The sequence below is a fragment of the Corvus cornix genome, chromosome 2, assembly GCF_000738735.6.
Source record: "Corvus cornix cornix isolate S_Up_H32 chromosome 2, ASM73873v5, whole genome shotgun sequence".
Taxonomy (NCBI): Eukaryota; Metazoa; Chordata; class Aves; order Passeriformes; family Corvidae; genus Corvus; species Corvus cornix.
The window spans coordinates 22,885,291-22,898,604 of NC_046333.1; the positions used below are offsets into that span (position 1 = coordinate 22,885,291).

General features: G+C 39.7%; 1 protein-coding gene across 10 annotated transcripts in view; it reads right to left on the reverse strand.

Moving 5' to 3' along the window:
- Positions 1-12,217: 12,217 nt before the first annotated feature.
- Positions 12,218-13,314, reverse strand: part of GOLGA4 (golgin A4) — a 75,106-nt gene continuing 74,009 nt past the window's right edge. For 9 of the 10 annotated variants that reach the window (XM_039549396.1, XM_039549395.1, XM_039549394.1 and 6 more), the window contains one exon: positions 12,218-12,951. Coding sequence is in view for 1 of the 10 variants with exons in the window: in XM_039549393.1 (XP_039405327.1) it covers positions 12,940-12,951 (12 nt within the window). In the remaining 9 variants the exon portion in view is untranslated. The remainder of the gene's footprint in view (positions 12,952-13,314) is intronic. The other variant, XM_039549393.1, reaches the window with a different exon arrangement.

The following is a 13,314-nucleotide window of genomic DNA, read 5'->3' on the forward strand; positions in this document are numbered from 1 at the left end:
CAAGGACAGTGGGAAAGACTTCTCCCCTTTCTTTTCAAGGCCTCATCACTGGCGAAGCTGTCAGAGAGAGGGGTGTTCTTTTGTAAGAAGTACGTAAAAGGAGTAACTATAAAATACCAAAATATTTATATATACACATAAAGTATTAGCAATATAAGGTATTTTGGATAAAGAGGAAACTCTCACTTGCCTACCAGAGAATTAACCTGTCAATTACTACAGTTACACTGAAACTGACTACATTCCTACTAGTATGATTTCAGCCTGTCAGACATCAAATCACGTGCAGCATCTAGACTTAGAGGCAAAATCTAGACTGCTGTTGTACCAACTATACCTTTCTACATTATTCCCATTAAATTAAGGAGATCTCACCCTCAATTTCTGCATCAAATGCAAGACTAATTACTTTTGTTAGATAACATATTCAGGTTGAATTCATGTCTGTGTGCCACTGATCCTGCACTAGGAGGTGTAACCCTCAGGCCACTGAAAAACTGAGTGAGGTGCCTACACTGATCTCCTCACATAATATATACGTTTAATTCCTCCTAGTCTGTTCTTCCATTTGTCTGTAGGTAGCTCTCCAGCTGGAGTAAATAGGTAAGAAGGAAAATTATTCTCTTGCTGGTACTGTTATTTGCTGTTGTTAGCTCTCCAACCACTGTTTCTTACCTTTTTCAAAGACCTATACTAGGATTTTCCGAACAGATTGAGAATCCTAGAAGTTTCACCTGCATGGAAGACAGAATCACAGAATCAATTAGGTTGGAAAATACCTCTGAGATCACCAAGTCCAACCTATGACCGAACATTACTGTGCCAGATAGACCATGGCACTGAGTTCCACATCCAGTCTTTCCTCAAACATCTCCAGGGACAGTGACTCCACCACCTCCTGGCCAACCCATTCCAATATCTAATCACATTTTCTGTGAAGAATTTCTTCCTAATGTCCAAACTAAGCCTCCCCTGGCAGTACATAAGACTGTGTCCTCTCATCCTGTCTCTTGTTGCCTGGGAGAAGAGACCAACCCCCACCTGGCTACAACCTCCTTTCAGGCAGTTGTAGAGAGTGAAAAGGTCTCCCCTGAGCCTCCTTTGCTCCAGGCTGAACAACCCCAGCTCTCTCAGCCACTGTTCACAGGATTTGTGCTTCAGACCCTTCACCAGCTTCATTGCCCTTCTCTGGACTTATTCCACTACTTCAACATCCTTCCTAAACTGAAGGGCCGAGAACAGGACATAGCACTCAAGGTGCAGCCTCAACAGTGCCGAGCTTCCCTGGTCCTGCTGGCCACACTATTGCTGATACAGGCCAGGATGCCATTGGTCTTCTTGGCCATCTAGGCACACTGCTGGCTCATGGTCAGCTGCTGTTGACCAGCACCTTTCCCACCAGGCAGCTTTCCAGCCACTCTGGCCCCAGCCTGTAGCACTGCCTGGGTTTGTTGTGGCCAAAGCGCAGGACCCAGCACTTGGTCTTGTTAAGCCTCATGCCATTGGTCTCAGCCTATCGATCCAGCCTGTCCAGAACCCTCTGCAGAGCTCCCCTACCCTCCAGCAGATCAACACTCCAACACAACCTGGTGTCTATGAATTTGCTGTTGGTAGACTCAATCCCCTCATCCAGATCATTGATAAAGATATTAAAGAGGACTGGGCCCTACACAGATCTCTGGGGTGCACCACTAGTGACCAGATGCCAACTGGATAAGCCAGTGCAAATCTTGGAAGGTACAGAAGCTGATGATTTAACCAAAAATCATCTTCTCACAAAAAAAGTTAAAAGAATAGAGTGGGAATAGAATTTTCTGAGCCGCATATGCAAAAATCAATTGTCACTTCATAGGTATTCAAGGGATTTTTTTTCTTAAATTATACTATTTCAGCAGCAATCCAGTTTATTTAATGTTCAGCCATTTTTCTATTCCCTTGAAAACTATGCATTAACACTGCACTTAAACACTTGCCCTGGTTTTCAGTACTGGGGTCTATTTCAGTCTGATTTATGGTCAATTTGTGCCATAAATGCATCATATTTATAACACACTTACCATATGCTGTATACCAGTAACTGAAGAAATTTATCTGAGCCAAGTAAAAGAAAAAAATCCATCAGGTAAATTTTTGTTATTTGGTTTGGGCAAATTTAGAAATATATCCTCTGAGAGAAGGCACAACCACCACCAGGTTCGGGGAAAATAAATTTTCCTCGAAGGAAAGTGAAAGAGATAAAAACTATTTATTTAACAAACACACAGGAAAAGGAAAATAATGCTAAATAATAAAATCTCTCGTTGCTAAATAAAATAATAAAATAAAAAATGGGAAAGTGTTAAAGAGTCCTCCCTTTGGTCTCCTTGGAGCTGGGGCTTGGCCCAGGGCCAGGCCCTCTGTGCCCGGTGGAAAGTTCTCCCGATGTGTTCTGATATTGAAGCAAGTCCAGCAGAAAAGGGAGAAAATCCGAAATTCCAGGGAAGGGGAAAAATTCAACTCTCAGTCTCTCTCCAGAGAAAAAGAAGCTGAACCACTGGCCAAAAAAACTGACCTGGGAGCAGCAAGCTGGGTGCTTCCTCGCTCTCCTGCCACAGCTGGAAAAAAATTGCTATTCTGTGTGTGACCTTGAACAAGCTGCAAACTGCTTTGAAAAAGTTTTGCTCAGTTTTTCCTTCCCCCTCTCAGGCTCAGTTTAGAGGCATAGGAAGGCACAAAACTAACTGCTGGGCATAGGGCAGCGATACGGGATACACATCATAACATCTCCCCAAGATACTTTCTTTAGTACATCCAGATCTCTGTATTTTCATACTCATGTAACACACCTACTCAGCAGTCTCTATTCAGCTATGGTATGTGCTTCATTTAAGTACATGCTTAAATAAGAGATCATACCTGTACTTCATTGACCTAAGGGGAACTGAATGGCAGACATGAAGCCAAGCACGGGTTTGGGGTGAACAGGAATTCAGGCTACCTTTCATACTACTAACAGCAAGCAGTCATTGCAGTTTGCACCTCTCATTTTCTGACAGCCAGCATGTGGTCAGAAATACAGTTTTCCTGTACATATTAATATGCTATATATTTAAAAACATACACACTTCACAAGTCAAACATACAGGCTTCTTTTCTATTCACTAGCAGCATTGGTCTCGCTAGTAGGGTTGTGACTATGCATTTTAATTTTAGTGAGATCATGCTCAGTTACTTAAATTGAACCTCATTACCACAGCTCAGGGATTGATGGATATTTTTAATCCTTTTGTCATTTAATCACAGCTTTTATCACCCTAACAACAGGAGACACACTTTAATTTGTCAATATACTGTAACCAAATCTTCGATGCAGTATTTCTTTTGTTATATACAACTTATAAGAAAGACCAGTGGATAAAAATGTGTAAATCCAAAAATAAGCCATGTGACAACATATTCCAAAGGCACATGCAACATGTCGCAGGTAGTTACCCCTAAAATAGCTACACCAGCTCCATCGGGCTTCTCTTAAGCAAAATGATGAGGAAATTTTGTTTCCCTCAGGTCTGCTGACAGATGCCCCACAGGGCCATTGTGAGAAAGGGAATAGATTATCAGGGTACTAGAGCCATGGTTAAGGAAAAGTGAAGCTCCATCCGTGGACAATTCAGAGCACCCAAAGCTGGGCTTTCAAGCTGGGCTTTCAAGAATGGTCAAGAGATAAAACCTCTCTCTTATTTATGATTACACAGAAACTCCAGAAATACTAACCACCCTACACCTAGGCTCTAGTACCTCCTAAACACTCACTGGAATGCAACCATATATATGATAGCCCCATACTTAAGAAAGTTGATGTGCTCTTAACTGGACTTGCTAGATAGTCAGTCTCATCTAACTTAATGTTTCTTGGCCATGTAGTGAGCTCTCACCCATGGCTGTGTTTTAACCTCAGACTAGATGAGGCTGTTGAATGAAACATGCAGTTTGGAGAAAAACATATTGCTCGCTTTCAAAAGACATTGTTCCAGGCTATAGCTCTTCTCCATAATTTTTTTAATAACTTCATGGGGATTATAAGTAAAGGAGGTGAATGCTGAAATTGTGACTTTTCACAAGAGAATTTTTTTCTAGAAGACTACCTCTTTACTGCTAACCCTGGAACTTCTGAGAAAAGTGCTAGGCCAACTGGAAAAATACATCAAAGAGAAATGATAAATCAAATCCTCCTACCAATTGTTGTTCTCTATCCAGGATCAGGAGGGGAATAGACCTGCCACAAAAACTGCATTTTCTACAGTAACCTCAGGCTGTCAAGAATTTGTGTACCTGAGATATAGAGGCACAATATATTGTTATCGCAGTTTTTGTAAGTAGCTGAGTCCTAGCCTCAGTCAGTATGAGTTGCAAACCACCAACAGCTCTTCCCCCTTCTTCTAGAGAATCCCCAGGAGAATGGGACAATTTCCTAAGGAGAACCAACATGCTGCAATGTTGCAGTGAAGAGAATAAATTATGAGATTCTGAAAGCATCACCTCTCATGAAAAAATCCCACTGATTTCAACCTGCACATTTCATATGCTAAGCACAGCTAGAGGCTACCACTCCCCAAGGCAGGGAAAGCCACATTGCAGCCTGTGTATCAGCAACACTATCACAACAGCTTACAGAACTGATGCTTTACAGACAGCTAACCCTTCCTACTAGCTGTTCTGAGGCCAGACTCAAAGGACCAACTGATGATGAGACCTACAAAACAAATACAGTATTATAAACCAGGAACTATTCTGTTTTCAAAAATAGAGTTTTAAATCTATGTGGAATTAACTAGGAAAAATCATACCAATTTACATGCCCTTAAATTTATGTCTTAGCTTTCTATATAATTACAGCTTAAGACAAAGATATGAGGTATATAATTAGATAGATAGATAGATAGATAGTCTGCTTCCTTTGATTTTCATGTCTTAGTGAACCTCCAGTGATAGAGGTTCTTTTCAACAGCCTGGATCTAACCACAGAAAGTCAGGGAATACATCCCAGAACCTTTAATAAAGCCAGACTGATTAGAATTTTTAAGCCAAATACAAGTGGATTTTATCCCATTTGTCTCATTTTACTACATCAAAAGAAAAATCACAAGTGGAAAACGTACTAGATATGAGAAAGTCAAGGAATACTCGCCCCATGGTAGATCCTGTGATCCACCATTTTTCTACACTTCATTAAATCTCACTGATTTAGACATTGAAGTGGTATCTCTTCTTTCTGATTTAGCATCCATTTTTAAATGTATAAGCTGAGATCCTAGTGGTTGCACGAGCTTTGGCCATTTGTTGAAAGGTCCACTTTACACCACAGCTTTCAAGTATCTTGCTTGGCATTCTTGGCACATCTGCTTTCCATTATTCAGCCATTCAATGCACGTTATTCCACATGTTAACTATCATATACTCCTTGTAAGAAAAGTTCATGCAAACAATAACCTATTTACCATCTTTGAGAGATCCAAACCTGTTCTCCACACAGAGAAGACACTTTTTGAAGTTGTGTGTGTGAGATCAAAGCTTGAGCTTTAACCAAATAATCTGGGATACACAGACCCTTCTGCAACCCAGTTATTTGTAAATTCTCTGCTATGCTATGGCTTAATTTGGTGTATATTGCACATACACAGGAGTTCAGAAAAAGAAATTGTGGGACTCCAGAGGACTCTGTAGGACTTGTTATTGGCCTGAGATATGCCAGAAACAGCATAGTTATCCAGCTTAATAATGTGAAAAATACTGAATTTGAGCATCTGGATAGCAAGAAGGATATTGTGTTGATGCCAGTGATTTTAGAAAAATAAACAGTAAAAAAGAAAAAAAAGGAAAAATATCCAAAAAACCAAACCCTGCAGCCCCCCTTCCCCCCCCCCCCAAAGAATTTTTGGCAAGTATAATTCAATTTAAATCAGTGGATTTAAGACAAGGAATATGCATTCCCCAGAGTGATATTCACTACAAATAATGTAAAGACAGAAGCACAGCAGTTGTGATAACACAGCAAGCTCTCTTGTTTATGAGCCACATTATTCACATACCTCAGTGACTGGCCCTGCTGTAAGAGAGATTCTGGGAGGAATTCAACAGTAACAACCCTGACATCCCATAGACTAGCAAGAAAACACAACAAATTTGGAGGTCAGTGTGACAGTTCCATGGTTCACTTTCTGATTTCTAACGAGTTGCTTATAATATCACTCTGTTTTAAAACAAAGTTACACCTAGACCAACCAGGTGGCACTAGCAAGGTTAGAAAAGTCTTGGGATGTCTTCCAAAATGGAGACAGCAATTGTCATGCCCAAGCTGGGAGACTTTTTTGGTACAGACTTTTCCATCAAAAATAAAAAATCTAAGCTCAGCCACAACTCCAATTTCAGAGAAAAGCAGAACCTTTGGAAAAAATTAAGAGTATATTATGCTTCCCCAGACTCCTTCTGACTGCCTAGAGACTTGCATGTCCCAGGTAAAAGCAAGCCATGCTTCTGTCCTCAGCAACATCACCAACAAAGCCAGGACTAGCCTGGTTGGGCTGGTCACAATGCACATGAAATCAGCTGAGATGTTAATTGCCCTGCCTTCCCTGACACATGATAAATAAGTCCAGGCATGCCAGTGCAATACGTTAAACAAACTACGTTCACAATTAGTTGACAGCAGCAGTGACATATAAGATATACTGCATTTATTTGATTCCCTAACTATAGTATGCCATTACTGCTGCCACAAAAGGCTTTCTGAAAACCATCAGGATCCTGCTGGAGGATGTCTACAATGACTTCTATTTTTAGTCAGTATCAGAGCTTATCTAAAGTAAATGTTAATTACGGCTTCCCAAGACGCAGCATCCCTCCAAGAGATACACGCTCTTACTCTCAACCCACCCGTGCATCTGTGGGTGCACGTGGGACCCCACGGAGCTGGGCAGGGGCAGTATTATACCTGCATCTTGAAGAAGAGTACACATAACCTGGATCTCTCCTGCTCATACTGTATCTATCTATATAGCAACATTTCTATCAGTCCATTCTAGAAATGAGGTTCCACCATAGCAGAACCTGCATAAAATACACAGAAACTGTGCTTCACCTTGAACAGTTTAATATCCTGAGAATCATTATCTCCTGAATGTGCTACCTCTGATGCTGAGAGGAGAAAAAAATCCACATTTAGCTGAGCTAGACACTTCCAGTACTGAATATTTGGTTGGATTGGATTTAATTAAGTAACAACACTGGAATCTTGGGGCTGAAGTGTGGTGTGCTTTAAATAACATGCAGATAACACTCACCACAGGGCTTCAAGGTGAGGACAGTTTCTTTCAATGTGAAAACACATTTCAGGGAAGTAGAAGCTAGAAGCTCAGCCTAATTACAACTTTCTTTACTGTAAAGGAAAAATCTAACTTTTCACCTCGCCATTCTTCTTTTTTCTTTCCCCTCTTACTTACCTACTGTTCTAAAAGGGCCACATAACTGGGGATACACTCTGCATACACTCTGCTGTTCATTCCTTTTCCTTTAAGCAAAGTTAAATACTTACAGAAATGCTGGATATGCAAGCCATCCTGACACAACCACAGGCAAACAGGCAAAGGTGTCTCTGCCGCAGGCATGCAGACCTGCTTTGGCAGCAGCAGCCACGATGCTCTGCACACCCTGGACCTGGTCAGCCCCCAGAGCCACGCAGGCCTTTGTCTCCATTTTGAAAAGTTACCTGCCAAATCAAAGTGGCTTTCACCTAATTAGAAAGCAGCTAACCTTTACCTAATGGCCACCAGGTGACCTGGACTGCTCTGAAAGTTGCAACCAAGAGATGCAAGCCTTGTGTTACAGCAGATCCCTGTGCCACACTTAGCTCCGTTACCATCCATTGCTGTACCACGATGTGCTAGCACAGCCATAAAATAACATGTAATTACCGTGAGCTTAATTATTTCTTCTCTGGTATGTCACATGGTATTAGGTGGCAACTGCAGGAAATAATGGCTGTCACTGTTCTACAACAAAAAAAATCTCCAGAGATGTACTTCCTTTGAGTCAATGTGCCTTTGAAATTACTCTAGTGCATACAGGGAACTAACTCAGTGTTAACAGAGGAAGACTAGAATAGGTGTAAATGAAAGCCTGAGAAAGAAAATACAAGGCAGCAACTCCTAGAGCATGGATAGAGACAACGTAGAAGAACATGCAACTTACTGCTTACTTCTATTCTGGCATTTCTAATTTGACATATAATGAATATACACAACCAAAGAGAGTTTGAAAATCCTACGCTAGCAATGCTATTGAGGACCAGCATCTAGGAACAGCTACACCATAGCTTGGTCTGGATATTCGTCACATAGTTGAGAGGCTGCCAGGCTTCTGCTCATATTGATGGCCATAACAAAGCTGTAATGACTTTGCAAAAGAGCTGTCTTTTTCTTGAAACAGCAATCGAAAAATAAGCTTCTCAATTTAACAAACTCCACAGAGAAAAAAAAAGTATTTTCTATAGCACACATAGAAGTACAATAGAATTTGTGCAAGAGTTTCGATTACAAAAATCAAACCAATCTTCTCAGTATTTATTCCAGTTTACAGAGTCTGAAATCCTCATTTTAGAGGAAAGAACCAGATACCACACACCACATGGGAGAGTAAATAAATTTTAGTACAGATCACAGAAAGAGGTACTATAAATGGCAGAACTAGAAGTTGGATGGATTTATAGATACTGATTGTAAAAAGTCTGAAATAGCATGTTGCCAATAAATACCAGCCTAGGCACTGAAATAATACATGAATAAAATCCCTGGTATTTTTCATCTAAATTAACAATGTTTAACCCTTAGAACACTAGAGGATGCTCAATAAACATGTTGCCAATAAATACCAGCCTAGGCACTGAAATAATACATGAATAAAATCCCTGGTATTTTTCATCTAAATTAACAATGTTTAACCCTTAGAACACTAGAGGATGCTCAATAAACATTTTAAGTCTTATCTTTATAAATGGATCTACACATTGTTTTCTGGGCACATGTATGTACGTCCATAAAATTACAAATATCATATATATTGCACAGAAGACTAAGGCAAGGTTCAGTATAAGATGATCCAAATACATTCTCTTGCAGATGCCTCTTTTAATAATCGAGTCTGAATAAGTTTGGCATCCTCTAACGTTTGCTAAAAAGGCAGCCCAATCTTTGATTGGCACTACTAGCACCATTTGACATACCACCAAAAACAAAAAAACATTATTCAAAGCAAAGCACCCATTTTCATGCATTCACCTTAACTTTATTTAAATTCTAAAGCAATGCCTTATTTACATACTCTTGTTTAAGAAAACCTAGAAGCAGTTAGAACTTCAGCCTGAAAAAACTCTTGTACTTAGCACACTTTCCCATTACATTAAGGAATAATTATGTGATTGCTAATGAGTATATATATATATATATATATATATATATATCTGGGAAAAAACCACCCCAAACATTTAACTTTTTCAAAAAGTGAATTTCGGTAGAGGTTACCTGATTTTAGTTTTTAAAAAACAATGACTCCATAATCCCTCTATAATCTCTTTATTTAAGTTACATAAGGGAAAAATATTATTTAGTCTATCCAATGTTGTATGAATATTAAACAGACTATTTCAGTTTGTTCCACTGCACTTAGGTCATGCTTGACAAAGTACAGTCCATAATTAGTTTCTTTCATGGAAAGGGAAAAGAACAAAACTGGAAAATGTGAAAAATAATCTATGTGTGAGGACAAGAGAACTGTAAGCAATCCCAGTAATACTTGCTGTCAAAGTAATAGATCCCTGCAGTGAAGTTCCCAAAGCATAAGACAACATACAGCTTACATGGAAAACTGAAGCTCACATCTATGTTTTACACTGCTGTAACGATAGCAATAGCAAAATCCTACAAATCCTCAGACAGCTATGAGAGGAATAGGCTTTTTCAGAGCCAAACATACTCATGTCAAGTCCAGTCAAGGCTGCTGCTCTGACAGTCTGGAGGATGCCTTTCTGCTACACAACAGAAGGAAAGAGAAGGGCTTACATTGGAAACACAAGGAATACTGGATCTTGAAAACAAATTTGATACATTTGATGTTTGATAAAAGGAAAAAGTTTAACCCCTTTCCCCAAACTTCCCAGAAGCTACAAATGTTAAAGCAGCAAAAAACTTAAAGTTTCGTCAGACACAAGGCAGTGGGAAATAAAGATGTAACTCTTGGTACTTAACTATCAAAAGCAACCTGTGTCCCTTAAAACCTTAAACAACAATTTAAAACCAGATGCATTCTTTAGACTGCTAGTCGCCACAATAGGCCTTGGATCACTCAAATTGTTTCACTTCTAGTTTCACTAGGATAAAAATCTATGCAAATAAATTCAGCTTTTTTTGTTTCTTTTCCTGCAGATAACCAAAAAAGGTGAATCCCAGTGCACTTGCAAAAAAAAAAAAAAAAAATCCTATCCCTTATGTTCAAAGATGAGCAACTTAGAGGACTGCTTCCCCTAAAATACTTGTTAAAAATTTTATTCATGGAGGACTGATCACCCCGAACTATCTTGACAAACGAACATATACATTACAGATGTTAGTTATTAATATGGTAAGTATCATAGTAGCTAGAGGTTAAATTTATGCATACTTGTGTATCACTTAAGAGGATGACAACTTACATGCCAAAAAGACCACACAGGAATTATTTAAAAGAACAAAAATACATAATTTTCCATCATGGTGGACTTCCATGATGGAATGACTGCAAAGACCAACCAATGTCATCTATCTAGATGTCTCTAAAGCCTTTGACATGGTCTCACATGACATCCTTATCTCCAAATTGGAAATACATGGGTTTGAAGGGTGGACTATTCAGTGGATAAGGAAATGGCTGGATGGACACAACCCAAGAGTTGTGATCAATGGCTCTATGTCCAGATGGAGGTCAGTGATGAGTGGTGTCCCTCAGGGCTCTGTCTTGGGACTGGTGCTCTCTAACATCTTTATCAGTGACACAGACAATGTGATTGACTGCACCCTCAGCAAGTTTGCAGATGACACAAAGCCGAGTGGTGCAATTGGCACAAAAAAAGGAAGGGATGCCATGTAGGGGCACCTGGACAAACTTGAGAAGTGGGCCCATAAGAACCTCATGAAATTAAACAAGTCTAAGTGCAAAGTCCTACACCTTGGTCGGGAGCAACCTCAGTGAGTCCAGACCAGAATACCAGGAGAGGAACTCATTGAGAAGAGTCCTCTGGAGAACAACTTGGGGGTGCTGGTGAATGAAAAGCTGGACATGACGTGGCAGTGTGCACTCACAGCCCAGAAGGCCAATGGTATCCTGGGCTGCAGCAAAAGAAGATTGGCCAACAGGTCAAGGTAGGTGATTGTCCCCTTCTACCCTGATCACATGAGACCCCACCTGCAGTGCTGTGCCCAGGTGTGAGGTCCTCAGCACAAGAAAAAACACGGACCTGTTGGAGTGGGTCCACAGGATGCCACAAAGATGCTCAGTGGGCTGGAGCAGCTCTGCTGTGAAGGCAGGCTGAGAGAGTTGGGGTTGTTAGTCTGGAGAAGAAAAGGCTCCAAGACCACCTCATTGCAGCCTTTCAGAACAAGTTTTTAGACAGGCAGATAGTGTTAGGACAAAGGGGAATGGTTTTAAACTGAAAGAGGAGAGATTTAGATTATATGTTAGGAAGAAACTCTTTACTGTGAGCATGGTGAGGCACTGGAACAGGTTGCCCAGAAAAGTTGTAAATGTCCCATCCCTGGAGGTGCCCAAGGCCAGGCTGGAAAGGGGTCTCAGCAACCTGGTCTAGTGAAAGATGTCCCTGCCCATTGCAGAGGGGTTGGAACCAGATGATCTTTAAGGTCCCTTCGAACCCAAACCACTCCGTGATTCTAGAATAATTTAGAACTTCTACAAAGCAGAAGAAGAATCTATTTGCTACATTATCATGCCAGCTTTTCAGCCCACCATGTATGTGTTTCGCAGGTTGTGACCTCTTGGAAACTTGAATGTCTTCATTGACTTCTTACAGTTTAATGTACTTGAATAGCTGTTCTTATGAGAGTGATTTCAGCCTAGCAGTATCTCAGCTAACAATGTCTCCAACAGGAGTCAGAACAAAATTGGTGTGTCCATTAAAAGAAAAGTCATACCAAAGATATTCCAAAATTATACAGTAAATAAACTTTATTTCATCTTAGCTCTATTCATATTAGTGCTGTCAACAGTCACAGATCAGTGTATGATACAATTATGTAGTAACTATTTACAATTTACAGGAACATACCTTTTCTCCAGAAAATTTAAGTACAAAAGCTAGGAGTAAACAAACGAGGTACTGCAATTTGGATTTATTGTAGGCAAAAGCATATAGAAGTGACCTTTAGCAAACAATCAAGATCAAATCAGGAGAGAATAGTCAACAAGAGTGCCTAGTTCATCAGAAAAATCACCTCAATCGCTATCCATCCAAAATGTATTGCACAACTCAATCAAAAATAAAAAAAATAAATAGAAGAAACAAATCGTTTATTTCAACTCTTAAAAAACACCCAGTAAAACCTGTCTAGTACAGCAGTGGGCAATTCCTTCCTTGGATAAAGTCTTTTCTCTCCTTTAAAAAAATAACCTTTAACACAAAATAGAAGAAAGTATTCAATAGAAGAGAAATAACCAAACAACCCCTGATTAGCATTTCTGTCAAGGCAGTTTTAACTGTATTCACAGTCCAAAGGTGGTGCAGAGTTTTGGTTCTTGCTGTTCTGTTTGTGACCTTGAATAATAGCTTTTCTTCTTGTCCCTTCTCAAGGGGCAACAGAGATATAAACATATTTCTAAGCAGCAATGTCATGAGACATTCTCATCATGAATTCTTCAAGACGGTCATAGCCACAACTAGAAGAATGGAAAGTTAAAAGAAATAATCAAACGTTACATTATTGAGAACAACTTAAAAGCTCTTAATATTAAAATAATGACATTGTTTATTAATACAATTAGGAGATAGAAGAATTTCAAATAAGTCAAACTGCCAAATTATTTGAGCAAGCAATTCCATTACAGTACCTGCAAAACAGTTGAGAAACTGATGAAAACAAAATAAGGTATAGCAAAACATTCAGCAGTCTCACTGGAAATAGTGTACCACATCACTGCATATTAATTCAAAGAAAAACAAAGTTGTACTCTCTGCATAAGGCTTATCATCAAAATTGAAATGATGATGTAAAACTTTAGAGCTAGCAAATAGCTTCCTCT